The sequence below is a fragment of the Petaurus breviceps genome, unplaced genomic scaffold (genome assembly GCF_028583685.1).
Source record: "Petaurus breviceps papuanus isolate PSGF00001 unplaced genomic scaffold, PetGlider_PUasm1.0 91041, whole genome shotgun sequence".
In the NCBI taxonomy this organism is placed as follows: Eukaryota; Metazoa; Chordata; class Mammalia; order Diprotodontia; family Petauridae; genus Petaurus; species Petaurus breviceps.
In genome coordinates this window covers 28,510,494-28,538,379 of record NW_027187400.1, presented here as the reverse complement: position 1 = coordinate 28,538,379, position 27,886 = coordinate 28,510,494, and the positions used below count along the sequence as shown (strand labels likewise).

The 27,886-nt window shown below is 38.7% G+C and overlaps 1 protein-coding gene across 14 annotated transcripts in view; it reads left to right on the top strand.

The window, feature by feature from the left end:
* Nucleotides 1-27,886, top strand: part of LOC138154518 (calmodulin-binding transcription activator 1-like) — a 175,367-nt gene that overhangs the window by 100,626 nt on the left and 46,855 nt on the right. Inside the window, exons 2-5 of one of the 14 annotated variants that reach the window (XR_011166629.1) lie at nucleotides 13-96; nucleotides 1,548-1,709; nucleotides 15,892-17,055; nucleotides 17,134-17,321. The exons of 2 other annotated variants lie outside the window; for them this stretch is intronic. Coding sequence is in view for 2 of the 12 variants with exons in the window: in XM_069079396.1 (XP_068935497.1) it covers nucleotides 15,892-15,945 (54 nt within the window). In the remaining 10 variants the exon portion in view is untranslated. Of the gene's footprint in view, nucleotides 1-12; nucleotides 284-1,528; nucleotides 2,040-15,891; nucleotides 17,056-17,133; nucleotides 17,322-27,886 lie in introns of those variants that run through there. 11 more of the 14 variants (XR_011166628.1, XR_011166627.1, XR_011166623.1 and 8 more) reach the window with 11 other exon arrangements.

The following is a 27,886-nucleotide window of genomic DNA, read 5'->3' as shown; positions in this document are numbered from 1 at the left end:
TTTGTTTTGCAGAGATCATGATGCAGACGTCCTTTTGGATTTCTTTTTAATAATGTGTGACCCTTCACCTTTGATCCCTTGACCTGCATTACCTTGGTAACCATTTCATTTTTTAATTTAATTTCATTTTTTAATTTTGGTGTACAAGCTGTAACATTTCATCTCTCTTAAAATGTAACACTCTTTGACTTCCCCCAAATAGAAATGTCCCTTTTGAGCTATAAATTTATAAAATGCTGTCTTCATTTCCTGTATTAAAATTCATTTCAATTTTAAAAATAAAGTATAATCTGTGTTTTCATCCTTTTCAAATTTAAGTTTAACAGAGTACATGTTCTCTATAAGCACTTCCTTTTCTCTCCATGTTTTAGTAAGCTAAAAAGTAACTTGGTATTCAAAAAACAAGCGAGCAAACCCCCGAACCTCACTTGCCTCCTCCAGGTGGACTTCTCTGTGAGGTTTAGCATACTTTCTCTATAATGGTAGCAGTAATGATTTATCCTTTTAGCTGCTACTTGTTGCATTCTTATGTTACATTTTTTGAGTTTCAGATATCATTGGGAGCAAACACTCGGGTACTGTGTTCCATTTTAAGGGATATGTGATAATAAAATGCTCATACCATTTTTAAAGTTTGTTTTCCTTTCTTCCCTTCCCCTTTTGTGCCCCCTTCCCTTTTGTGCCCTTCCCCTTTTATTTCTGTTTTATTTAAGTTTTAGGACAAACCTAGGTAGCACTGTGAGATGACTGACATGTCCCTCCCTTCTTTCACTGGTGTGGAGGCAGCTGCTCCATGTAGGGGCCCCTGATCAGTCAGGACTGTCTTTTTAATCAGTTAGGCTGCCCACATACCATGAGCCAATTAATGCAGCAACTGATTTGTGCTCTCTGAAATTTCATGAACATATTACAGATATAAAATTTTCTGTTGTGTGCTCTTTTAAAAAATTCTTATTTTTAGAATGAGTGTGAGAATTGATGGTGTTAATTCTGGGAATACGCTGTAGCTGTTGGTAGGAATCTATGCTCTTATAAATGATCATATGAAACCTCTGTTGAGCTTGGCCCAGTGAAGCACAGATTATTTTTTAAGCGTCTCATTATTTTATTCTCTAACATTTAATGCTGATGTTTTAATTGCACACAGCTGAAGCTGCTAAATGAGTGCTGAAATGGATTTAGGTCCTCTCTGAGCTTTGTTGATACCTATAAAAGTTTATATCATTCATTAGAACCACAAATTAAAATTAGAGTTGGAGTGAGCTGTTCATCAGAGATTTGAACTCTGGCGAAGACGCTCCTCAGAGCTCACCAGCTTGTTGTTTTTGTCCATGAAGCGTGAAGACCTGAGAGGCTGCCTTTGAGCTCTCAGCTGGTGTTCTGCTCACACAACTGCAGAGATCATAGCCCAGAATACAGAGGGCTCCTAGAGCCAGAAAGAGTTTGAAATACATGGGTTAATAGTCAAATGACAAAGGTGTTGACATTTGATCTTACTTAATGTAACTTTTTTTTTCTTTATTTAAAGTGGTTTTTCTGAATCCCAGTTTAGGGATCAGAGGCAAAGCAGAAATAGTGACCAGGTCCCAAAGGACATTTCTTCCTCCACTTCTTCCTCCACCTTCTTCTCCTGCCTCCACGTCCTCTGATTCTACAGCAGAACTGTCATCTTTTTCAGCAGCAGCAGAAGAGGGGTGCACAGAGCTCAGGTGGAGAATTTGTTTATAGAATTAAAGAACCAGAAGGGACCCTCAGTGGCCATCTAGTACATTCCTCTGTGCCAGGTGTATTCTGTACTCATTCCATCCCAGCAAGACAGACTGTCTGAAAAGTCAGAGGAAAGGAGATCTGACTGTGTCTCTCAGAAATTGAAATGAGGCAGCCCTCAAATTCTGCCTGTGGGATAGGGGACTCAGCTCATCCCTGCCCATTAGATCACAGTATTTCTAAGATGATGTCTTCAAATGCCCTCTCCCCACTTTTGTGTTTTTAAGCAAATATTGGAAACATTATTAAAGAAAATAATTTTCATGGCAGCATTTTATTTTGAGAATTTGATTTCTGAAAGCCAAATTTTCTGCTTCGTAAATTGATTCTAAGATAACAACTAGGTGTTTCAAGGGAGCCAGTGCATGGAAACATTTCTGATTTAATTTCAAGGCACACTTCCTCTTCCTGCTTAGTGTATTTGAAGAATTAGAATGGGCCACAGCTTACACAGGCATCATTTATTTAAGCACAGCCCTATGAAAGGAGCACTCACCTCAGAGCCCTGAGGTTTGAGTTCTTTTCTGGCCATGCCACTGATTATCTGGGTTACTTTGATCAAGTACTTTAAATATCTTAAACTGTCCACACAGATCCAAAACAACTAGCTGAATCATTTGAGTTTAGTTAAAAAACCTTACAGTTAAGTACAAAACACCCCCATTTCCCCAAAACCAGTCCATGAAGTTGTTTGGCATAATGTAGACTAAACAGGAAACTGATTAAATAATTCATTGATGAAGTCTTAGTTTCTCCTTGTTCAAAATGTGCTTAGTCATGTGTACTTTTCACTTCTTTCTTGGGGGCATTATGAGAATAAATGAAGCACCAAAAACACTGTTTTAGCCAGTCAATGTGTGCTTATTGTTTCTCTTTTATTATTAGTAGCATTTTTCCTTGGGTTTGCCCATACCCTGAATTACTGCAGATAGAAGTCCAAAAGTTGCCTCTGACCTGGGATTAATTAGCTGTAATTTAAAGGGAAAAATATGCCTCAAAGACCTTGTAAGGAGTGATTTTAAGAACTAAGTAAGCCTGCTAGTCCATTTATTTAAAATTAAATTATGAGTCTTCAAAAAATTCAGGTCAGGCTTGTAAGCCTTTATTGATAGTTCTTCCCCACTTTCTCTCTATGTAGGGAGGAAAAAGAGGTATCTCTCGGTCTTGCACTCACTTGGTCTCTCTGATTTTCCAACAAATTGATCTTGATTGAGTTAGATATCCTTCTGATAGAAGGATTTTAGGGTCTGAGAAAGTTTTATTTTAAACAACTCCAAATAGTCTTCAAGTAACTTTTCCTTCCACTTCAGAGTAGAATCCCCATCTTCTTTCAAAATGTAGCTACATGAGGCCTTTCCTGATCCCCATAATTATTAGTACTCTCTGTATACTTAGCTGTGTACATCTTGTTTCCTTCCAGGAGAACATATGCTTCTCAAGAACAGAGATTCTTTGGTTTTTGTCTTCATATCCTGAGTGCATAGCACAGGACCTGAGATATATAGTAGGCACTCAGTAAATGCTTGTTAAATTGAATTGGATTAAATTTTGGGTTACATTTAGTTTCACTCTTTTCCCCCCTCCCCCCACCCCCTTTCCTGCATAATAGTGTGTAGAGAAAAGGTGGTTAGAATCATGGCATTTTTGAGCCAGAGGAACCTTAAAGATCATTTAGTTCAGGGCTACTTAACCTGGGGTCCATGGACCTCAGAGGGGGTTGCTGAGTATATTTCAGGGTATTCCATGAATTTGGATGGGGGAAAAAATTACATCTTTTTATGAATGAAAAAAATACATTATTCTGAAAAAGGTTCACCAGAGTTCCACAGGGATTGTGATGACACAGTCCAACCTACTCACTTTACAGTCTTTATTTTTAACCAGGTAGGTGAGTAGGCCCCATCATGCAGCTCTGTCTGGGCTACTGTGAAGAAACAGTAAGATATTAATTTTATATCTGGGCTGGAAGCAAGCACTTTTGAACACTTCCAATCACCTGTAGCTTACAGTTGTGAAACCCACTTCCTGTACAGACAATTCCTCATTTGCAGATAACCCATGGTAAAATCACAACTGCCTCTGTCTTGTTCCCTGAAACCCCCTCCTCTAGTCCAACCCCTGCCCTCTCCTGGAAATCTTAGCACTCTTAGGTGAATTCATTTCAGCAAACATTTATTAAGCATTTATTCTTTCCCAGATATTGGGAGAAATACTGGAAGTACAAGGATGAAAAATAATGGAACTCTCAAAGAGATTTCAATCTAATAGGGAATATTAGAGGTGAATATAAATACTTATGACATAGCTTTGGGTCCATGGTCTCAGCTGCTCTAGAATCCTCAGTGAGTCCCCATTGCTTTTTGGGTAAAATGCCGGCCCCTCAGCTCCTAAAGTCCTTCTTAGCCTGAGTACAGCTGTCCCCTCCAGACTTCTTTCACATTTATTCCTTCGTATATTCTTGATACCAGCTTGACTGGCTTCCTCGGTTTCCCAAATTCAGCATTCCACCTCTGCCTTCTATCTTTTCATAAACTGCTTCCTGTGACTAAGATGGCCTCTCACCTCATCTTGCCCTTTTAGAATTCTTAGCTTTCTTAAAGGCTGAACTTAAGTGTCACTTACTGTGGACAGCCTTTCCTGATCCCCGTACTTATGAGTATTCCCTCGCTTCACGTATTAGACTGTATTTATCTCTTTAAATGTTGTATTCTTTTATTTTTAGTTTTGTCTTTTTTGGAGGGGGGAAGACAGGGCAGTTGGGGTTAAGTGACTTGCGCAAAGGTCACACAGTTAGTGAGTGTTAAGTGTCTTGAGGCTGGATTTGAACTCAGGTCCTCCTGACTCCCCTAGCTGCCCCCTAAATATTGTATTCTTTTGGGAAAATGGAAACTCTGTGATGGCAGGCACCATTTTTTTTTGAACCCCCAGCATATAGTCTATCACCTTAATTGCTTGCTGAATGAGGGAAAGATGAGAGGGGAAAATGACTTGACTGGGACTAAGATCGAAGCAGAATAAAAGAGATTGAAGTTCTGTTCTGGTGAAAAGCCTAGAAGTCTGTGGAAGTTGGTGGCATTTGCATTTTATTTTAGTGACCATGGAAATTTAGTAAAGGTTTTTGAAGAGCTGAATGGTATGTAGATATTTACATTAGGAAAACTGCTGATTATTTGAAGAGTGGCTTAGAGAGAGGAAATCAGTTAGGATAGGGTAAGTCCAGGTGAGATAATGGAGACTGGACTAAAAGGTGATAAGCATGAATCAAAGTGGTGTTTGGGGGAATTGATTTGAGAGATCTTTTGAGGCTTGATTCTTTAGGTCATGATCCCTGGTTAAACATGTGATGAAGGAGCGGGAGGAGATAAAATAAGTCTGATTTTAAGCCTGAATGTTAGTTGAATATTGGTTGAAATGGAGAGTTGGGAGGGGAAGAATGGCTTTTGGGCTGAAGATGATGAGCCCCATTTTAGTTCTATTGGATTGCTGGATCTTTTTCATGTGAAGATGTCCAACAGGCAGTTGGAAACATTCAAATATTGAAGGGCAGTTTGGTGAATGGATAGATTTGGTAGCCATTTGTTGAGAGATAATAATTGAACTGTGAAAGTCTGTGACTTATAGGGGAAGGTAGCTGTAGAGGAGAGAAGGCTGAGGAAACTGGGTTGGAGGGCACTCACATTTAGTGTGCCGGAGAGGAAAATAGATAGCATTTATATAGCTCTTTGAGGTTTGCAAAGCACTTTGCTTATGTTGTTTTGTTTTAGTCTCTCAGTAGGCTAAGTGGTTAAATGGCTTTCTCAGCTTGTGGCAACTCACTTGAGGTAGGATTTCAACTCAGGTCTAGTTCTAGGCTACCTTGGTTCCCCAAGTCACAAAACTTAAGTTGCTGGTTTGCTGGTTAGTATGGAGTCCTTTGTAAGGTAAATGTTTCACAAAGATAATGGGAAAGACCTATAAAGAGGAGGATATGAAAAATGTAAAAGTAGAGACTAAAAAGTAAGACAAAGGGAAGAGAAAAGGCTTTGAGGTTTGCAAAGCATTTTCCATATGTGGTTTTTTATTTTTTAATCTTCACAATAGGTGGAGAGTAGTTAATGGTTGGCTCAGGGTCACACAGCTAGTGAGTGTCTGAGGCAGGATTTGAACTCAGGTTGTCCTGACTCTTAAGCTCAACACTATCCACCTAGCTGTTTGTTTGGAAGAGAAAGGAGCCAAGAAAGATTAAAGTGTGGTTGGTCATGCAGCTACAAGGAGGGTCAGGAAAGGGCAGAATCACAGAGACCAAGAGAAGAGAGTGTGTAGGAGACAGGGTTCAATACTGTCAGATACAGACAAATCAAGAAATTGAAGTCTTGAGCAAGAGTTTAGATTTTTAAGAAGCCACTGGTGACTGTAGACAAGTTTCAGGAGAGTGGTGCTTGGGTCAGAGGAGAGAGCGGGTGTTCTCCATCAGGTTCTCTATCATCCTGCATCCTCTGGAATTTTGCTTGGTCGTTACATTGATCAGAGTTTCCAGAACACTTCCAGGGAAGCCCTGGCAGCCATGCTTTACTTCTGTCCCTCGATCACCACTTACTCTTTCTGTCTCTGTGTTCCCTCCTTCCTTTGGTGTTCTTGAATCATGAACTGTGATCAGATGAACACTGTGGTAGTTGCTAGTTTGTTTCTTCAATTTTCCTAACCAAAATGCCTCTCCCTGGCAAAGGACTTGAGGGCAAGGGCCTGTCTTAGCCCTAAGCACTGTCCTGGGCACTTAGTAAACACGGGATTGAGTATGATGGAGTTGAGGCAGAGTGTATAGATAGAATACTTTTTCCAGAAGTTTAGCAGGAAACAGAAGAAATGTGAGATAATAACACTAGAGATCAATGAGGTCAAGGGGAACACTTTTGTTTAAAGGGGTGGAGGAACCTAAACATTATTTTATAAAGAAAGAGCCAGTGATGAGTTAGATTTAAAGTGGGTCAGACTTTGTTGGAATGGGGAAGTTTGGGAGGGGGGAAAACTGTGGAGTCTTCTGGTCACTGATATATAAGAAGAGAAGAACCAAGTAGCCAGTGGTATTGATACCTCATATCCAGGCATCATCTTCCCAGCTTCTGCTGCCGGGTCTCAGGTCTCCAGGACCCAGAGCTCATGCTAGGGCTAGCATTCCATTAGGTTACAGGTTAAGTAGATGTTTATAGATTAGCCTAGACACCTAACCATCATGTATAACAGCACTTCTCAGTGCTGTGGTCTTGGGACCTCTTCACACTCTTAAAAATTACTGAGGACCCTGTCGCCTCCCACCTCCCCCCATCCACCTCCCCCCTCCCCCCGAAGTTTGTTTTATATGTGGTATGTTTGTCAATATATGTCATGCCAGAAATTAAAGTGTCTTAGTATTATGATGAAAATAGTTTTGACATTGGAACTCCCTGAAAGAGTTTTGGAGTGAGCTCCTGGCTTACAGCATTGCTTGTTTGGGGGTGAAGGGGATTTAATTTCCAAACAACTGATTTACAAGTGAACTTCTGGGATGAATTCTCTTTCTAGGTCTTTTTAAATCCCTTCATGTAACCTGATCCTCTTCCTGTCTGCCCTGCATGCCCTTGGCCTCAGTCACCCTGGCCTCCTGACTGCCCTCCCGCTGCAGGCCTTTTCATGCCTGGAATGCTCTCCCTGAAATGCATCTCTGTCTCCCAGCTGCCTTCAAGTCTTGGCACCCCTCACTTTCTGCAGGAAGCTCTTCCCAGCACCTGCTTCCTTAGGCTGCCTCCATTTTGTCCCATCTGTAGCTTGTTTTTTTTTAAATATAGTTATTTGCATATTGTATTTTTCTTGGTCCCCCACCCCCCACCCCCCCATGACACTGTCTTTGAGCTCCTTGAAAGAAGGGGCTTTTTCTTTCTTTAGCCTTTCTTTGTATTCCCAACACTTAACACAGTGCCTGGCACACAGTAGATGCTTAATAAAGACTGGACACCTTGATGCTAGTGACTGTCAGTAGTACACTAAAGCCAGAGGGGAAAGAAGCTCGGATCTACCTACTTCTCTTGGCACTCTCCCCTTTTCTTCTCTTCTTCTTTTCTGCTCCTTTTCTCCTTTTAGATTTTCCTTCAGTCTTGTCCCTTTCTTTATCATCTTAGGGAAATGTTTCACTTTGAAAAGACTTCATACCAACATGGAAACTATCAACTAAGTTTTGTTCCTTGGGGAGCCAGGTCATCTAAAATACCAGAGAACAAGGAAGTTTGGGAAGGCATAGAGTTTAATAAATATAATGACATACATGTATATCGTAGTTTTGGAGACAGGATGAATATTAAGTCCTGAATTATAGATGTTAGATTAAGCATCCCATCTCAGAGCATAAGCTACAGATACTTAAACAAAGGGGGAAACACACACACACACACACACACACACAACACTTTGAGGGAGAAAAGATCACTGAAATTTGCAAATGATCCTATTTTAATATCACACAATACAACTGGAAAGGCTGTTCTTTAGAGGCCTTTGGCATGTTTTTCAGGTGCAGGCACTGAGTAGAGCTTGCTCCACACATCATTTCTGAGTGTAATGAATGGATGCTTTCTGAGGCCCTTAAGATACAAAGGACATATAGGGGCAGAAGACAGACTGCTTAAAATGCCCAAAATGATTTTATGAATGCAAGTGTCCATCCCAGCCAAGTGAACAGACAGTCCTGAGGAGATGGCACAGAGGCACAAAGAGCACAGTTGCTGCACGATCAGGATGGACAGTTTTCTTGCTTGTGATTACTGTTGTTTCCCTGGGAAATTACATTTCATCTGTAGGGCACATCTAAGAATCTTAGGTGTAGACCTGACTACCAGCCTTTCGTGGCAGTCTCTGAATGTGTTCAGAAAAGTACTGTGTTCTTTAAAATAATTAATAAATAGTTATTATATAATTATATTATTATATAAATAACAAATTAATAATCTTTTAATAAAGCACCCACATTATGTACAGATCTGTTTCCTCACTCTCCTCCTCCCCATCCTCCCAGTCCCTTGTGCTTCTGTTGGTTTCATTTTGAGCAACTGTACTTTGACAAAAGGGAAGCCAAAGCCAACACCCCTTCCCCCCCCCCCCCCCCCCAGGCCATTTATAGCAGTCAAAAGGGTTGGTGGAAGAGGAGATTGAGACTATTTTTGCAAATGAAATTTTTTGTTTGTGGATTTCTTCTATCTGGTTAATCTTTTACTTGTTCTCATCAGCATGGATAGCTAAGAATGGGAAAATATATTCATGTGTTTATGCATGTATATGTTAATAATGTTTAATATAAAATAACATGACTATAGTAGATGGGCTTTTCCTTATACACACATACTCATTGGTCTTGATTCTGTTAGCTTTCCCTAGTAGACATGGGTTTTGGTGATTGTACCACATGACAGGCACAAAGGTAATATGGAATTGTGGCTGTCATAATTGAAGCGAATCAGTACAGTTCGTTGGGCATAGATATCTTGTGAACTAATGAAAGCTTTTCAGCTAAGAGTCAAGGGTATTAACATAGCCTAACTGGTATATCATAAAACATGTCATTTTGTGTTAGATCACAAGAGCTGACAAAGTATTATTTAGGAGCTCCAGCTAAGTACAATATTGGATTGCACTACAACAGCCTGGATTTCCAGATCTTGTCACTCTAGCACTCAAAATTAAGATGCGACTTATGCATCCCTTGACTTTGGCTGAAACTTGGTATATCCTGATACCTTAGCTTTAAGTATTAAACGCATGGGATAGAAAGGAAAAACATAAAGAAAAAAAAAAGATTCCCATCTTAAATCTCATAATACCCTTTCTTAGGAATAATCCAGAGACTTCACCATGAGCAAGAGCCATTCATTCCAGTTCTTCCACCATGAGTGGAAAACAATAGTAGCCTGGGATGTTAGCTGGAGAAAATAACTATGGATCTTTTCTGTGGTGTCCAGTGCTGTTCACTTTGACCTCTTGGGATTTTCCTCCCAATTTCTTATCCTTTCACCGAAACATGCATTTGTCTGTGGTTTATTTTTAGGTATTCACTGCAATTATTTTCAAAAGTGAGGCCCACACAGTAGTTTAAAGTATGTTTTGGCTATTTGAATCCTTCCATCTTATCTTCATTTGGATACAACCTTCTTGAAGTTAGGTAATTTCTTATTACAAAGTGAAATGTTTTAGCTCATGGTAATAGGAGAACAGTGTCTGCTTTTATGTAGTACCTCAATAACTGTGATCTAACTCAATGCAGTTATGTTAAAAGAGGCCAGGGTTTTAAAATTGAATTAAGAAGAAATTACATTTTATTTTGCTTACTTGTTGGGAAGCATAATTATTTTTATCTTAAGGACAGTGTCATCATCCGATGACAGAAGATAAACACTTACATTTACATTGATAATAATGTTAAATCAAAATTTGGGGGTCGGGATAGAAGGAAAGCCAAGAGAAAGCTGCAAAGGAGGAAGTGCCAATTGGAAGGGAATTAGGAATCCAGCTTGTACAGTAGTGGCTAAATGAATGAAAGCATTTTATCTTCTGACTTAGGGAAGAATTAGATTCCTTGGTGCTGGGCTCTGACGATTAGAAAAGGTAAGTTCTAAGTTAAGCTGAGTTCAGTAAACAGTTTCTTAAGGTATCTTCTGAAAAGAGTAAGATAAAAGATAGGATAAAGACTTTAAAAGTATCTTTGGTCAAAAGCTGTTGGATATTTGATATTGTTACATTACAAAACATATTTAATATTTTATTTTTCCCAATTATATGTAAAAAACAATTTTAACATTTTTTTTCTTAAAATTTTGAGTTCCAAATTTTCTCCCCCACATTGAGAAGGCAAGCAATTTGACTTAGGTTATACATATGTAGTCATGCAAAACACATTTCCACGTAAGTTTTATAACTTATTTTTAAAACTTATGAAAGAAAACAGACAAAGCACCAAGAAAAAAAAAAACTAAAGTAAAGAAAAAGTATATTTGCATTCAGGCTTCACCAATTCTCTCTCTGGACTCAGCATTTTTCATCATGGGTCTTTTAGAATTGTCTTGGATCATTGTATTGTTAGGAATAGCCAAGTTATTCATGGTAGATCATCATACAATATTGCTGTTACTGTTACAGTGTTCTGGTTCCGCTCATTTCACACTGCATCAGTTCATGTAAGTCCATGTTTTTCTGAGAGCATCTAGCTCGTCATTTCTTAAAGCACAATAGTATTCCATCATAATCACATATAACAACTTGTTCAGCCATTTCCCAGTTGAAAGGCATCCCCTCATTTTCCAATTCTTTGCCATCACTAAAAGAGCTGCTATAAATATTTTTGTACATGTGAGTCCTTTTCCCTCTTTTATGTTTTCTTTGGGATAAAGACCTAGTAGTGGTATTGCTTGGTGAAAGGGTATGCATGGTTTTATAGTCCTTTGGGCATAGTTCCATATTGCTCTCCAGAATGGTTGAATCAGTATACAACTTCACCAGTAGTGCATTAGTATTTTAATTGTTGCCCATCCCCTCTAACATTTGGTTATTTTCCTTTTATGTTATATTAGCCCGTCTGGCAGGTGTGAGGTAGTAGCTCAGAGCTGTTTTAATTTGCATTTCTCTGATCAATAACTATTCAGAGCATTTTTTTTTTTATATGACTGTTGGATAGCTTTGATTACTTTGTCTGAAAATTGCCTGTTCATATCTTTTGATCATTTATCAATCGAGGAATGGCTTTTATTTCTATAAATTTGACTTAGTTTTCTGTGTGTGTGAGAAATGAAATCTTTATCAGAGAAACTCACTATAAATTTTTTTCACAATAATGATTACCAACTATGTATTTCCCTACATCCTATTTTCCCCATTTATCCTACTCTCTCTCCTTTTACCCTGTCCATTTGCAAAAGTGTTTTGCTTCTGACTTTTGCCTTCCCCAGTCTGTCACCCCTTCTATCAGCTCTTCTCTCCCCTCTTCCCCAATCCCCTTCTCTTCCTACTTTCCTGTGTGGTGGGAGAGATTTTTACACCCAGCTGAGTGTGTGTATTATTCCCATGAGAGTAAGGCTCCTCTCCCTGCTATCCCTGTTTCCCACTTCACTGTAAAATCTCTTTCTGGCCTCTTTTATGTCATATAATTTATACCATTCTACCTCTCCCTTTCCCTTTTTCCAAGTTTATTCTTCTTTTTCATTCATTCATTTACTCATTTATGATAATTATCCCATCAAATTTAACTCACACCTCTGCTTTCTATCTGTGTATGTATACTCCTTCTAACGGTCTTAGTATTGAGAAAGCTTTTAGGAGTTATAAGTATCATTTTCTCAAGTAGGAATATTAACAGTTTTTATCAAATCCTTTATGATTTTTCTTTCCTGTTTACTTTTTAATGCTTCTTTTGCATCTAGGATTTGAAAGTCAGATTTTCTATTTAGCTCTGATCTTTTCACCAGGAATTCTTGAAACTCCTCTATTTCATTGAATATTTATTTTTTTCCTCTGAAGGATTATGCTCAGTTTTGTTGGGTAGATGATTCTTGGTTGTAATCCTAGCTCTTTTGCCCTCTGGAATACTATATTCTAAGCCATCCTATCCTTTAATGTAGAAGTTGCTAAATCTTGTGTTAGTGACTCACTGTTTATTTTTTTGGCTGCTTGCAGTATTTTCTCCTTGATCTGGAAATTTGGCTATAATATTCCTGGGAGTTTTCATTTTGGGATCTTTCAGGAGGTGATTGGTGAATTCTTTCAATTTCTATTTTACTCTGCTTCTAGAATATCAAGGTAGTTTTCTTTGATAATTTCTTGAAAGATGATGTCTAGGCTTTTTAATTTTTTATCATGATTCTCAGGTAGTCTAATAATTTTAAAATTATCTCTCCTGGATCTATTTTCCATGTCAGTTGTTTTCCCAGTGAGATATTTCACATTTTCTTTTACTTTTTCATTCTTTTGATTTTGTTTGACTGTTTCTTGATGTCTCATAAAGTTGTTAACTTCCGCTTGCCCAATTCTAACTTTTAAGGAATTATTTTCTTCAGTGAACTTTTGTTACTTCCTTTTCCATTTAACTGATTCTATTTTTTAAGAAGTTCTTTTCTTCAGTGAATTTTTGTGTATCTTTATTTGACCAGTTCTGCTTTTCAAGGCATTCTTCTCTTCATTTGATTTTTGTGCCTTTTTTTTTAACCATTTGACTTGTTCTGTTTTTTAAGGTGTTATTTTCTTCAGTTTTTTTTGGCGCCTCCTTTATCAAGCTGTTGACTTTTTTTCATGATTTTCTTGCATCATTCCCATTTCTCTTTTCATTTTTTCCTCCACCTCTCTTACTTGATTTTAAAAATCATTTTTGAGCTCTTCCATGGCTTGAGACCAATTTACATTTTTCTTTGAGGCTCTGGGTGCAGGAATTTTGACGGTTATCTTCTTCTGAGTGTGTGTTTTGATCTTCTCTGTCAACTATAGTAACTTTCTCTGGTCAGAATTTTTTTCTGTTTACTCATTTTCCAACCTATTACTTGACTTTTAACTCTATGCTATAGTGGGGCTCTACTTTCCAAGTAGAGGGGGTGCTTTCCCAAGCTTCAGATTTTTTTTGTGTAGCTGTTTTTAGAGGTAATTCTGGGGACATGTAAGTTTTTGGCTCTTCCAAGGTAGTATGATCAAGGGAGAGGTGGGTATGTTTACTACTCTCCCATACTGTATACTGGTTTGTGAATGACCACCAGCAGTCTTTTTTACCATTGAACTGTGACCGTGGTCCCTGCTCCACTGTGGCCTCAGGTTCTGCTGTGCTAGTATTCCTCACACTGGGACTAAGACCCAGGACCATGACACAGATCATAACACAGACTAAAAGAGAGTCTTGCTGCTGGTGCCAGCAAAGGGACCGGCACCCTGTAAATCTCCTTCTGACCCATTGTCCAATCCCCTTACCATTGGTGGGTTGAGAGGTCTGGAACCTGTCACTGATGTAGTTGCCCCAAGGCCTACTCCTGGTTCACTGGGGCTGGGTCTTGTGCTAGCACAGCTTGTGCAGGACTATGCTCCTCTCCTGGTGCAGCAGACCTTTTCTGCCAACCTTCTAAATGGTCTGGGCTGGGAAATTGTTTCACTTTACCTTTTAGTGGGTTTTGCTGCTCTAGAATTTGTTTAGAGTCGTTATTCAGAGGTATTTGGAGGAGTTTGGGGAAGAGTTCAGGCGAGTCCCTGCCTTTACTCTGCCATCTTGGAACCACCTTGCATATTGTTACATTTGAGTGGGACTTGGTATACACAGTTATTGTTCAGTTTATCTTAGCAGTCTGACAGTGTTAGGTTTGAGTATGAATGCTGTTCAGGAGTTCCAAGAGATTTCCCCCCTACATTGTAGGCAGCATAACTGATGAAAATAATAAAGAATAATATGTTTTGTCGATAGGCAGTTATAATGTTACAAGAGTTATATGAAAACCAGGTTTATTATAAGAGAAATAATGGGTTTTTTTTGGAGGGCAGTTGGGGTTAAGTGACTTGCCCAAGGTCACATGGCTAGTTTTTTGTGTTAAGTGTCTGAGGCCAAATTTGAACTCAGGTCCTCCTGACTCCAGGGCCAGTGCTCTATTCACTGCGCCACCTAGCTGCCCCTAAGAGAAATAATGCACATGGAACCCAAAGGGTTCACAATCCTTACAGAAGTTTGCATGTTTATGATTAAAAGTACTAAAGTACAAAAGTAATTTCTCCAAGAATGGGTTGAAGATCTTCAAGGGCAACTGCTGTTCTAGGGGAAAACCCCCTTTTTGCCTCCTTGTTCTCCAGGTTCATATACTGATCTCTGCTCTCTGTAGTTCCTTTTGGAACATGGACTTACTTGCCCCTTACCTGGCAAGGGCTCAGTCCTTTGAAATCATCCAGGTGAGGATGCCTTGATGTCCCATAGCCACTTCAAAAAGGTTTTTAGGTATTTTTAAATGAACTTCAGAAATTTAGTGATTCTGGGTAATGACTACCTAGGAGAAAGCCTTTTCTGGACCCTCTAGTTTAATGTTTTCTTCTTCGGTACATTATATATTATATTTATCTCTAAGTGCTGGATCCCAAGTGAATGTAAGCTCCCTGAGGTCAAAGACTAGTTTTCATTTTTCCTTTGTATCCATAGCATCTAACAAAAGTGCCATGTACATATGTCTTAGCTGCTTAAATACATTTTGTTGTCATGTTTTGAGGATCTCTTGACTCAGGAGAATCCGTTTCTTTATTATAGGAACCCCAGGGTGCTCTTGGTCAGTCAGCTGAACATAAGATCTTCAGGCACAGAAGGCAGTCTTAAAAGGGACCTTTCAGGCATGCTAGCCCTTCCCCCTGAAGGGAATGTTTTTAGCGTGATAAGGGTGGGCCTTCAGCCTAGTTAAGGTTTGTGTTTGAGGGACAGTGAATTCTGCCTGCTGGTTTCACTAATGTAGAAACAGCAGAGATATTGGTGTGCCTGTATGAGTAAGGTATATGTCATACTTATGATTTTTTTGCCATCTACCAGAAGATCTCCAAGGTCCATCCCATCCCATAACTGAAGTGTCTGTTGTTTCTTTGGTTTGAATCCAACCCAGAAGCCCAAGTTCAGTGGTATAAATATGTGGCATGTATTAGTAGCTTAAGAAAGATGCATTCCTTTAAATTGGGGAGCTGAAGTCTGCATTAGGTCATATGTTGTGTGTAAATTGGTATTTCTTTGGGCTTTTATTCACACCATGTATTTAAGGAATCATAAAGCTAATGAACTGGGAAAAGCCTTTTTGCGCACCATTCCAGGAAAAAAGTAAAATATTTTAAAAGGTGAACATGGAAACTTCAGTCAGCACAAATACTATTATTATTTTTTATAGTGATAATAAGGGCTGCTAAGTTGAGCTCCAAGTGACCAGGTTTTTCTGCCCTTCTAAGATAATTTTTCTTATATGTGAATGTATTCATGAATTTTTAAAAAAAATTTTGTTTTAAGCTTCTAACTTTGTATCCCAGTAAAATTCATATTAACTTTAAATCCATTTTTAGTCTCCCCCCCGCCAAGTGTGCACTGTCATCTAATAGGAGCCCATTTAAACAGGTTTGTGATTATTTTCTTGTATTATTCCCATGTAGATGGAGCAATTAACTGTTCATTTTGGATTAGCTGGTGTTATGAGGAATGCCTGATCTGACTGGGAGAAATCAATCAGCTGTATGTGCGAGCACCAAAATTTTAATCGCCTCTTAAGAGTTCGCTACTGAGAGCCTGTGTTTTAACTATATTATTCTGCTTAAATATAATACTTTGCTTTTTTGCATCATTGTATTCATATGAAACCCAATAAACAAAATTTAATAATAAAAAAAGCTTACTCATTAGAGAAGTTTTCTTAAGCTCACTTCATTCTAATTAAAATGTTTTCATCTGATGGGAAGCATATGAGTAACACAAACTGGAAATTAAGCAAGAAATTAAAATGACATTAATAGCTTTATTGCAATTTGTTTTGAGAGTTTTTTCCCCCTTAATGAAGTTAGGCTTCGAAAGTCACCCTTTACACATAAATCTTTATGACAAATGGACTGAAAAGCATCCTAGCAGAAGAGCGATTTTATAATCAAGTTGTACGTGTGACTTTTAACTCTGCATGTGTAGTGTAGATCAAAATAGAATGTTTTACCTTCTTAGTATCAATAACAAAAATGATTTGTAATCTTTCTTTGGAATTTGTGACCAATCTTAAATCACCAGTAAAATGTAAGATCCTCGAGGGGAGAGAATATATATTAAAAAAACCAAACAACTTTGTGTTCCCTGGCACATGGTATGTGTTTAATAAATGTTTATTAAATGTGTTAGATTCAGATTTTTGTTTAACATAGTATAAAGGAGTTAGAATAGTAGTCTACTTTTAGCCTGCTCTATTTTTCTTAGATATGATTCAATGGTAGACATACTGTAAATCTCCCTAAAGAAATAAAAATTATATTAAAAGATGTTAATTTCTTCTTTAAAGGTGAAGTCAATTCTCCCACTTTAACTAGCATGGCTATAGGAACATGGATACAACAGACCTTGATAGAAAGGTCTGGCCCTTACCTCTTCTTGGTTCCCCAATTTAACAGAGGCCCTTCAGTGAAATGAAATAGGAACTTGGGCTGTTGTCTTTTCTCTAGGGTGCTCTAAAACTGCCCCTGCTGATGAAATGGTCTGCTGTTGTAGAGTCCAGGTGTCTGTCTAGGTTAGGAAAAAGTGAAATTGGTGCTGTGTCGTCAGTTGGCTTCTGCCTAGAAAAGGTAAAATTTAGTAGCTGGATTTTTTTTTTTTTGTTTGCTTCTTGAGAAAGAGCATAAACCCTGTTTTTGTTTATACAGGTGTTAAAATTTTGGTAGCAGAAAGCAGATGTGCAGAGCACAATGGATTACAAGTCAGAAGCTGCTGTCTGATTGCTACAGAGACCTTCACTTTTTTTTTAAATGAAAGTTGTGATTTTCATTTAATAACTGTAAAACCTTCCATTTGTTGTTCCTATTCCTTAAATGATTAAACAATTTTCGAATAACTCCTAGGGAATTATACTGCATGCATTTAGGGGACTTTTCCTCAAATGAACCAATAGGTTTTTTCCCCTCTATACATTTAAATGTGAAGCCCAATTTTCTAATTCTAGAGTCCTGTTTCATTATCTGATGCTTAGTATTGTTAGAAGTCAGCCTTATGAGCACTGGACACATGCATGAAAGCAGTCTTTTCCTGAGTCCATTTGAGTTGTAAGTGATTGTGTTATTAGGGTAGTGAGGATCTTTCATAAGCCAGAATAGATAAAATTTTCAAAAATCACTTGGACATGGTCACTTCATACAGAGGCATTCCCCACCCCCCTTCCTGCACATCAAATTAAAGTCATTCCCTCACATCAAGCTTAAGAGTGCTTCCTGAGATCCCCTCCCCCTCAATCCTCTGAGGAGAGGTGACTGACAACTAAGTTTAGTATAGATCCCTGATTTAGTCACTTAGCATTAATATAAATTTTATTTCTATTTACTATAGGTAACATGTAGCATATTAGAAGTCTGTTACACACTAGATGTATGATAACAATATGTTCTCTTCTGTAAGTTTTTATTAATTGAACCTCCCAATATTTTCTTCACATTTCTACTTCTCAAATACAGGAGAGTCAAGCCCCGGAAAGCTAACAATTGCAGAGCTGGGAATTAGACCTAGGAAGTCCACTTCCTAGTCCCCTGCCTCGGCTAATGGGCCATAGCAGGGGAGCGTCTGCAGGCATTGTGCTCTATTATATCAACATGTACTTAGAAACGTTAATCTGAATTAGAGAGATGATTGCCGGTAATGACTCTCTCGGGACCCTGGGTTAGAGAAAACAAAACAAAAACTTAAGTCGTTAACTGAATATGCACAGTAAGTAAAAAATCTTTCCAAAATTAATACTCATTGAAACTGTGCCTTGGTTTCCTTCAAACATAGACTTTCCAATTTTATCCTTTACCATTTTTTTTTCTTTTAACACATCTGTGCCCTCCCATAAATCAATAACTAAAAATTATTTTGAAAGCAATGTGAAAACACATTTTGTAAGTAGGAGAAAGAGTGAATCACAAAACTCTTTTATAAATTAAAAATCTGGGTGGGTGTGAGAGGGCAAAGCGGGAACTCAAGCCAATTTTTTGGTATCTGTTCCCTCAGTTCACTTTGAGGTTCAAATGTCCCTGACTCTTTCTGCCTCTGGAAATGGGGCAAATTTTCTTCAGTTACAAACAGAAATAGATATGATAGTCTTGACCTATTTTACATTTATTTATTTTAGGCTATTATCACACAATTGTTCACGGTTTCAGCTTGAACAGAGAGATCCAGAGCTGGAGTAAGTAGTGAGGGGGTGGCAAATTGGGATTGAAGTTGGCAGGGCTTGTGGGGAGATCTACACAGTCCTGCCAGCTCTGTGTCTGGCTCAAGACAATTCTATTAGTGAATTACTAATACTCAAAAAGCTAAATGGATTTAAACCAAATTTTGTCAAGAAAGAAATAGGCCAGAATGACCCTCCCACCCCTTTCCTTTCAAATTGATGTAAAGAAAATCTCTTGAGCCACACTCATGTACAGCAAATTTAAGTCTTAATTAGGTCACCCATGTTTTGTTCTTTCCCACATTTCCCCTCTTATCCTTTGTTCTTTATGGGTGGCACCTCAAGCAAACATGTGATAAAATAGTGAAGAAGTTTGGGTAAGTGTTAAAATCCTCAGGGTGTCTGAGCTGGTCAGCAGGCGACTGGGGGCAGGGGCGACCTGGAATCTCCGTTTTGAATCAGGAGTGGTGAGGGATGCCAGGGTTTAATAGGACTTTGGAATTATGAAGTGCAAACTTATTTGGCGTTATGATATCCCTGTCTCTTGAAGTGACTGATGCTTTATCATGTCTATAAAAAACAGCCATTTCACTGAAAATAAAAGCAGACGTGAGAGAAATGTGAGCCATGTCTCTGGAATAGTTTAGTTTTTAAATTTAATATCAAATGACTGGGATTTGTTCACAAAATTCATGTAGAGATCAGGGCCACACTAGTGAAGATAAGAGGTTTGGGGCAATTATCTAGATAAATCAAGCAAAAAACTGATTTTCAGATTGGTGATATTTCAGGTAAAGCTGCTTTTGGTTCAAATTACCTACATAATTATTTCAGTCCTCAACTGTGTGTTTATTGATATGTCTAGGAATACCAGTGGAGTTTTAAAAACGTTTGAAGTGCTTGTTTTTTCCCCAACAAAAAACAACTCTGGTGGCCCATTGCATATGATGTAAGCCGTTCTTCCATACCTTAGCGCAGAATTGTATGTAACATTAAGAAAGAAGCTTGAAGACCATCAGCTTGTCATCTCTTTAATAACTTTTGAGTGCTAATTTTTTTTGTTTGCATAATGTCCAGGTCTTTGCTATGAGTTGATGAAAACCAGAAAAAAAAATTCCAAATATACTCACTTTTTCTTTAGCGGGTAAAAATAACCCATGTTTCTGGGCATCACAAACCAAGTACCACAGGAAGTTTCAGAGAAGTTCTGAGAAGCAAACCAGTGACTTCCCTATGCCATAAGAACTCTGGGGAACACAATCCTCCTGCCCCACAACTTTAAAAAATTGTTCTTTATTTTGAACTTAAACATCGCAAAAGGAATTTCCACACAGCAGAACACAATGAGAATTCTCTGTGGCATGAATATGTTTTGCACTGTTCTTTGCCCTGTGTGTTTAGAAAGCATGATGCTCATGACCCTACTGTAGAAAATGCCAAATGGGAAAAGATTCCCTGATTGGGTTTTGGGCAATAAGTTATCAGTAGCAGCCTCAGACCTAGAGTAATATACTTGATGCCCTTCAAGAAAGTAGATGTTGAAAATGTCATTAAAGTACAACTCTGTTATAAGGAATATAGTTAACGTGAGGATTAGGAGGTGCCACAAGTCGGCTCAGTCAGCCTTCTCTCTTTGCCCTTCTCTCCCATCTGCAGCATGTATAAGAATTATGAACCAGTTCCACTGAAATTACACTAAATAATTAAGAATTGGCCACTTGGAATTAATGGAAGGATGGCTCTTTTGTAAGTAACAGAGGAATTGAAATAAGATGTTTTCATCTGGGCCTGTTTCTTATGTCTTTTGTGCTTAGGTGTGCCCATACATGCGTTCCTATAGACTTCTAAACAGATGATTTTAAATCTAAAATAAAATAAAATATATTTGTGAATAAACAATTATTTATCAGAAACCATATTTGTGTTTTTTTGTTTTTTTTTGTATTTAACTTTATTTCAAATGTACCCATTTTCATGTTGGAAGATTTGATTACAGTGGTCATTCTTGTTGTAAACTCTTCTTTTACTTTTAAGGTTCCTGGGTGAGAAACTTATATGGAAAGTTATGCCAATGCTTAAAAAAGATTGTCAAAATTATATATTCAAGACCTTAATGTTTTCAAATCTATTTTTGATTCCTTGTTCCAGCAGTTTAAAATGTATGAAATAAGGTTTTAAGAGCTATTATATGAATTAGTGCCCTCTGGTGGCATATATATAGCATCAGTAAGAAAGGCACTCTCTCCTATTACCCTTCAGACAGCTCTTCTAAAAGAGTTGCTCTTTTATAATTGGTTCTTTTTGATAGTCAGCTTTTCTTTTAGGTTAGTTTTGTGAAGTTATATGGCGGTTGGTTTATGCCCATTTATAATTTTACATTCTTTTACTTGCATAGTGGTCTCATCTTGAAGGTTCTCAACGTTTTTTATACCCACTTAAGCTTCTTCATTAAGGTATAGCCATCTTGGGGCCTACCAGGTAAGGGCCCCATGTCAGTCTTTCTTATTTGTCTAGAGTGAAACCTGAAACACTGTATTTGATTAGGCCAAGGGAAATCTTGGTTGAGAGAATTGATGGGTTGATACATGGAATGGAAGCCAAGTTATGCCGGCGATGACGGCTTGGGACATGTGTTTTTAGGTGTTGTACTTCACCTTTTCCCAGCTTCAAAGGATGTCTTTCTGATTGCTTTGGACGGCTTAGCTGTGAAGCTTCCAAGGCCTTCTTCCAAGATCTATCACAGGTAAGCCTTTGCTTCCCACCTTGCTTTTCTCTGCAGAGTTAAGCTCTGACCTCCATTTTTCTTCTTCATCTGACTCATATAGCATTGAGAGTTAGAAGAGACCGTGGAGATTATCTAGTCCAGCCCCTTTATTTTCTAGGTTAGAGCACTGAAGTGCCTTGTTACTTGTCATCCAGGTAGAAGTATTAGAACAAGGCTTCAGACCTGTTTGTTGAATCCAAGTCTAGACCCCTGCCCCCATGACACCTCTTCCTAACAGTACAGAAAATGTAGATGGGTGTTTGGGCCAGGGATATCAGAAGAGGTCAGAGGATGTTTAGCCTGTTCTCGTGATGTTGGTGGTAGTGATGGAAGGGGAGGCACAATATACCACTTCCCAAAGCAGCCCTTTCCACTTGGGAATTACTCTGTTGGGTAGTTTTCTTTGTGTCATGCCTAAAATCCCTCTCTGATTTCCAGTGATTAGATCCAGTTTTGTACCCATCTCACTTCCCACTCTCAAGTAATTATCATCCCTCTTCTGCATAATTGCCCTACAGATATTTAAAGGTAGTTCTCTTGTGCCCCTTCTCCAAGGCTTTAAGTTACCCATTCTCAATCCTTCATCTTTATCATATTCCTCTGGATGCCTTCCAGCTTATTAGTGTACTTGGAATGTGGTGCCAATATCAGGACACAATGCTTCCAGGTAGGGTTTGACTCAGGTAGAATATAATGGTACTATCTCTATTCTTCTGGGACGTTATTTCTCTCTTAATGAATCCTAAGCTTTCATTTGCTTCCTTTTGGCTGTTACGGCACATTGTTGAAATTGATGTGTGTGTATTTATTCATATGTATGTATGTACATATACACACAAATATGTCCTTTAATAAAAAAAATAGTTGAAACATTCCCATGATGGAAGAGTAAAACTAAAAATAAGTGAAATCTCAATAATTTGAGTGGGCTGGTGGGGTAAAGATCAGTTGAAATGAGTGAAAAGTCAATAATGGCTAACATTTATACAGTGCTCCCTAGGTGCATTTGGATCTTCAGACCCTTTGGAGGTGGGTGCTATTATTATCCCCATTTTACAGATGATGAAACTGAAGCACAGGTGAAGTGTCTTGGTGAAGGTCATAGCTAGTAAATGTCTGAGGCTGGATTTAAGCTCAGGATTTCCTGACTCCAGACCCAGCACTGTAGGCACTTATGCCACGTGACTGCTGCTGATAGTAGATAATTCTTAAATGAAGTTGTCTGTACTGGCCCACAGTTCTCTCTTGTGCTCCAGCCCCCTGCTATGTAACTACATTTGTGTGGGATGGCCCTCCTAGTCTCCTTCCATCACAGTTCTTTGACCTCTTTACTTTGGATCATTTTACCACCACTTCAGCTGCCCACCTAATGGGTAGCTGGGCAGTGCAGTAGGAAGACCTGAGTTCATTTGCTCTTAGTTGATTTTGTAAGAAACAAATGACATGCTCCTTGTGAAGCGCTTAGGACAGTGGTTGGCACACAGTAAGTGCTGTATAAATGCTTGTTTCTTCCCTCCCCACTTGCCTGTCCACACCTAAGACCTTTTCATTATTTGGAACGAGATCTCAGATTCTCAAAATCCTCTCTGATCACAGCCTCCTTCCCTTTTAAATTCCCTCATGCTGAATTGTTCTTCCTCCTTGTAACCTCTAGTTCTTTTCCCCTTATTTTCTCTCCATTGCTTAGCTTTTGTCTTCACTCCTCAATCTGGATCCCATAGTCAGTCATTCCAAGTTATATTTCATTGCCAGCCTAGAGTCTCACCCCTTTTGCCTTCTCCCATACCTGACTTACCAATCTCTTGTGCTGGATAAATTCATACTGCCTACATTTCCTGATACAGTATAGTACTCTTAACTGTTGCTTGAGAAAGTCACGGAACCATGTTAACTTGTCCACAATGCTTCAACCTCATCCTGGTGCTCAATACTATTTGTAAGTATTTTAATCACCTGTAGTTGGCTTTGGTATTAACATTCTTTAGAATGTCTCCTTTAAACCTTCATTCTCTTCAAGCTCCTGAACTGGTCCTCCCTATTCTTAGCACATAATCTTAATGCCTACTTTAGTTAGTTCAAGACAGTCTTAATAACTCATAGCAGTTGGCAAAACTATTTCCTCAGAATAACCTAGTGTCATAGGTGGGCCATCTAGCATGACCCCCTTCAACCTATTTTCGCTTTACCTCATTCTTTTTAAAAAGATTTTTTAGCTCTTTTTTGCCCCTACTGCCTTTGCTAAAGCTAACGCTACCACTTTTACTTTTGTTCATTCTCCTGAACCTGTGGGAACTTTTCTCCATGAATTTTCTCACTCTTTGCATTGTCATTATTTCCTTCACCACTCATTTCTTCCCTTTACATTAAACACATTCAGATTTCATTTATCTTAAAAAAATTAAAAATTGCTCCTGACTTGTACAATTTGCCTTTATCTTTCTTTTCATCATCAAACTTCTTAAAAGTGTAATGTATAGGGGAATTTTTTTTTTTTAAGTCTAAACATTTTCATTAACAAAAAGAGCAGATCAACCACTTAGGAATGCAATTGAAAAAAAAAAACACCCCCTAGAAAACCAACAAATTAAAAACCCTGATTAAACACCAATATAATGGTGAAAATCAAGAAAGAAGTGAACAAAATTGAAAACAAACCATTGAATTAATAAGTAAAATCAGAAACTTGTAAAAAGCCCCAACAAAATAGACAAACCATTAGTTAATTTAGATGACCGATAATCAAAAAATTTTAAAGAATTAGCTATAAATGAAATAAAAGGTTTTCAGAAACTTCTGCCCAACTATATGCTAATAAAATCTACAACTTAAATGACATAAAGGGATATTTACAAAAATTTAAGCTATCCAAATCAACAGAAGAAGAAATAGAGAATCTAAACAACACAGTCTCAGAGGAAGAAATTGAACACACCACAAATGAATTTCCAAAGGAAAAAACCCCAAGACTTGATGTATTAAAAAGTGCATTCTATGAAGCATTCAAACAATTCTGCTATTAAACTGTTTGCAAAAAGGGGGGAAGGGGAGAGAAATTTTTACAAAATTCCTTCTGTTACAGAGAGATGGTCTTGATACAGTAAGAGTTGAACTAGAAAGAAAAAACGACCAATATACCTAATGAACATTTAGGCAAACATTTAAAATATTAACAGAGGCTAAAAAAAAGATTACATACTATCAGCAGGTAGGATCTATACTAGGAATGCAGGGTTGGCTTCATATTAGGACAACTATCAGCTTAAAAACAGTAAAACATACATGCACTGCCTCTGCTTAGCAATTTCTCCTTCCTCAATTCAGTTTTCAGTTTAGTAGATGCAAGAAGCACCTCTATGGGAGGAGCTGGGGCTACAAAGATAAATTAGTCCCAGCCCTGGAGGAGGCTGTGTTCAGCTTAGGAGGGTTTAATTGATTGATTTGAGAGTCATTTGCACAGAGGTCATCATTGAACACTTGGGGCTTAAGGAGAGAGTCTAAAGGGAGAAAACCTAGGACACATCCCAAAGGAACATCCATTTGTTGATTCATTAAGCTTGCAGTAGTCAGAGATTTAAGTGCCTACTGTGTATCAGGCACTGGGCTAAGTACTGAATGTACAGAAAAAAAGGTGAAAGACAGTTCCTGCTTTTGAACTCCCAATCTAATGGAAATAACATGAAAAGAACTATGTAGAAGCAAGCTACATAGATTATAAATTATAAATAAGCAACTGAGGGAAGGCACTAGAAGTAAGAGGGATCAGTAAAGCCTTATAAAAGGTGGGATTTTTGCTGGAACTTGAAGGAAGTCAAGAGGTGGAGATGAGGATTCAGCATTCAGTTTATGAGGGACAGACAGTAATAATGTCTGGAGTTAGGAGATGGAATATTTTTCAAGGACCACCAAAGATGCCTGTGTCCTTATTTTTATGGGAGTGGTAGGTATAAAGAAACTACAAATGTTTGCGTGGGAGCGAGGGGTAGGTTATGAAGGGCTTTGAATACTACACGATTTTGTACTTGACTTTAGAAGTGATAGGGCAGGTTTATTGAGTAGGGGGCCGAGATGGCAAGACCTATGCTTTAGGAATATCGCTTTGATAGCTGGATGGTGGATGTACTGGAGTGGGAAGGTACTTGTGGAAGGCTGACTATCCAGCAGGCTATTACAACAGGCCAGGCATGAGGTAAGGAGAAGCCTATACCAGGGTGGTGGCAGTGTCTGAGGAGAGAAAGGGGCATAATTAAGAGATCTTGTCAAGGTGAAATCAACATACCTTGGAAATATTAAATAGGGGTATGAAAGATTGAGAAGTTAAGGAAGACACCAGAATTTGGGAAACTGGGAGAATACCAGTGTCTTCCACAGTAATAGGGAAGTCGCGAAGGGGTGGAAGCAATGCTACAGTTTTGGGCTTGTGGAGTTTAAGATGTCTACAGGGCAGTTAGTTCGAAATGTCTAGTAGGCAGTTGGAGCTGCCATATTAGAGGTTAGCAGAGGGATTAGGCTAGACATGTAGATTTGAGAACTATCTGCACAGATATATAATTGAATCCATGGGAGGAGATGAGATCACATCAAATGTTATAGAGGGAGAAGAGAACCCAAGTTAGATCCCAAGGGAACACTCATGGTTTGAAGATGAATGGCCTGGTTGAAGATTGAAGGAGCAGCCTGATATGTAGAAGATCCAGGAGAAAGTAGTGTCACAAAACCTACTTGGGGTTCCTGATTGTGTCACCTAGAGCATTAGCAGTCAATGAAATATTCATTAAGCACCTAACTATATTCCTAGTTCTATGCTAAGTACTAAGGATACAATGATAGAATTAAGACATTCCCTCAAGGAAGTTGCTTTGTAATCAGGGGCATCTCATGCTGAGGGTGGTACTTGAGCTAAGGCTTGAAGGAAATCATCTGTGAAAGTCAAGAGGGAGTTCATTCTAGCCATGGGGGACAATAAATGTAAAGGCACTGAAGATGGGATGTTATGGGGGAGGAATAATCAGGAGGCCAGTTGGCTCCATTATAGAGTGAATGCAAGGCAATAATACATAAAGGGGGGAAAAGTAGGAAGCGGGCAAGGTTGGGATGAGCTTTAAATGCCAAATTGAAGAGCTTTTATTATATCCTTGGTAGAGGTAATAAGATAACATGAGGTTTTTTGAATGGAATGGCATGGGTTGATCTACATTTTAGAAGAATCACTTTGGTGGTGATGTGGAAGGTGGATTGAGCAGAAAGACTTCAAGTAAGAAGATGAAAAAGGAAGCTTTTCAAGTAAGAGGTGATGAAGGCTTTGAGCATGGTTCTTGGCTGTGTGGGTGGGAAGAAAGGTTGATATGCAAGAGATGGGGGCAGAATATCATACCTACCAATTGATTGAATATGGGGGTAGATTTTAGGGGCAGTGAGAGTGGGTGATGACTAGGTGACTGGAAGAATGGTAGTACGGTTGAAGTTTGGAAGGAGGAGTAGATGTGGAGGGCTGGGGGTGGTGATGTGGTGGTAAAGGGAGGAAGGTAACGAGTTTTGTTTTGGACATGTTGAGCTTGAGATGCCTTCTGGTTATTCAGTTTGTAATGTCCAAAAGGCAGCTGGTTATGTAGGACTGGAGGTCAAGAGAGACTTTGAGGCTAGATACATAGATGTGGGGATGAAGGTTATACTCATGGGAGTTAATTAGGTCACCAAGTGAGCAGAGGGCTCACATCAGCACCCCTGTCCCCATCCTTAGCTTGCTTGATCTCTCATCAAAGCTGACCTTTCTACATCTTCCCTTGATCCATCTCCTCGAGTCTTCTCCATCAAATTGGCCCCATAAGAATCTTGTTCTCACAAATCTCTTCCTTTCTACTGGTTCCTGCATTTTCAATTGAGGAGTGAGGTTGGTGGCCACATTGCAGGGGTTTAGAGGGAGGCAGAGGAAGCTTGGCCGGATCATCAGCTATGTTCTGTTCCTTATGGGTAGATGTCTCCCAGGGCTCTGTCTTTCTCTATACTCTTTCTCGGGGATCTCCTTATGGTCTCTATGACTTCCAGATCTATATATCCAGCCCTCGTCTCTCTTCTGAATTCCAGTCACTGATCATCCTCTGCCCTTTGGACATTTTCAGCTGGAAGTCCCATAGGTATGCCAGACAACACATTCAAATCAGAACTCATCATTTTTCCTCTGAAGCCTCTTCTTAAATTCCTTAAATTTCCTCTTCTCAAATTTTCCATTGCTGTCTAGTGCACCACCATCCTGCTAGTCACCTGGACTTGAAAGCTCAGAACTGTCCTTGACTCTTACCATCTGTCATACTTCCTGTCCCTAGTATCCAGTCACTGAGTTTTGTTGACTGTCCCTCCAAAGCATCCTTATATTCATCTCCTTCTCTCTATTTACATGGTCACTACCTTAGTCCAGGCTCTCAGCATCTTTCACTTGGACAGTTGTGATAGGTTCCACCTCCAATCTCTCCCCTGTCCCACTTAACCCATTTTC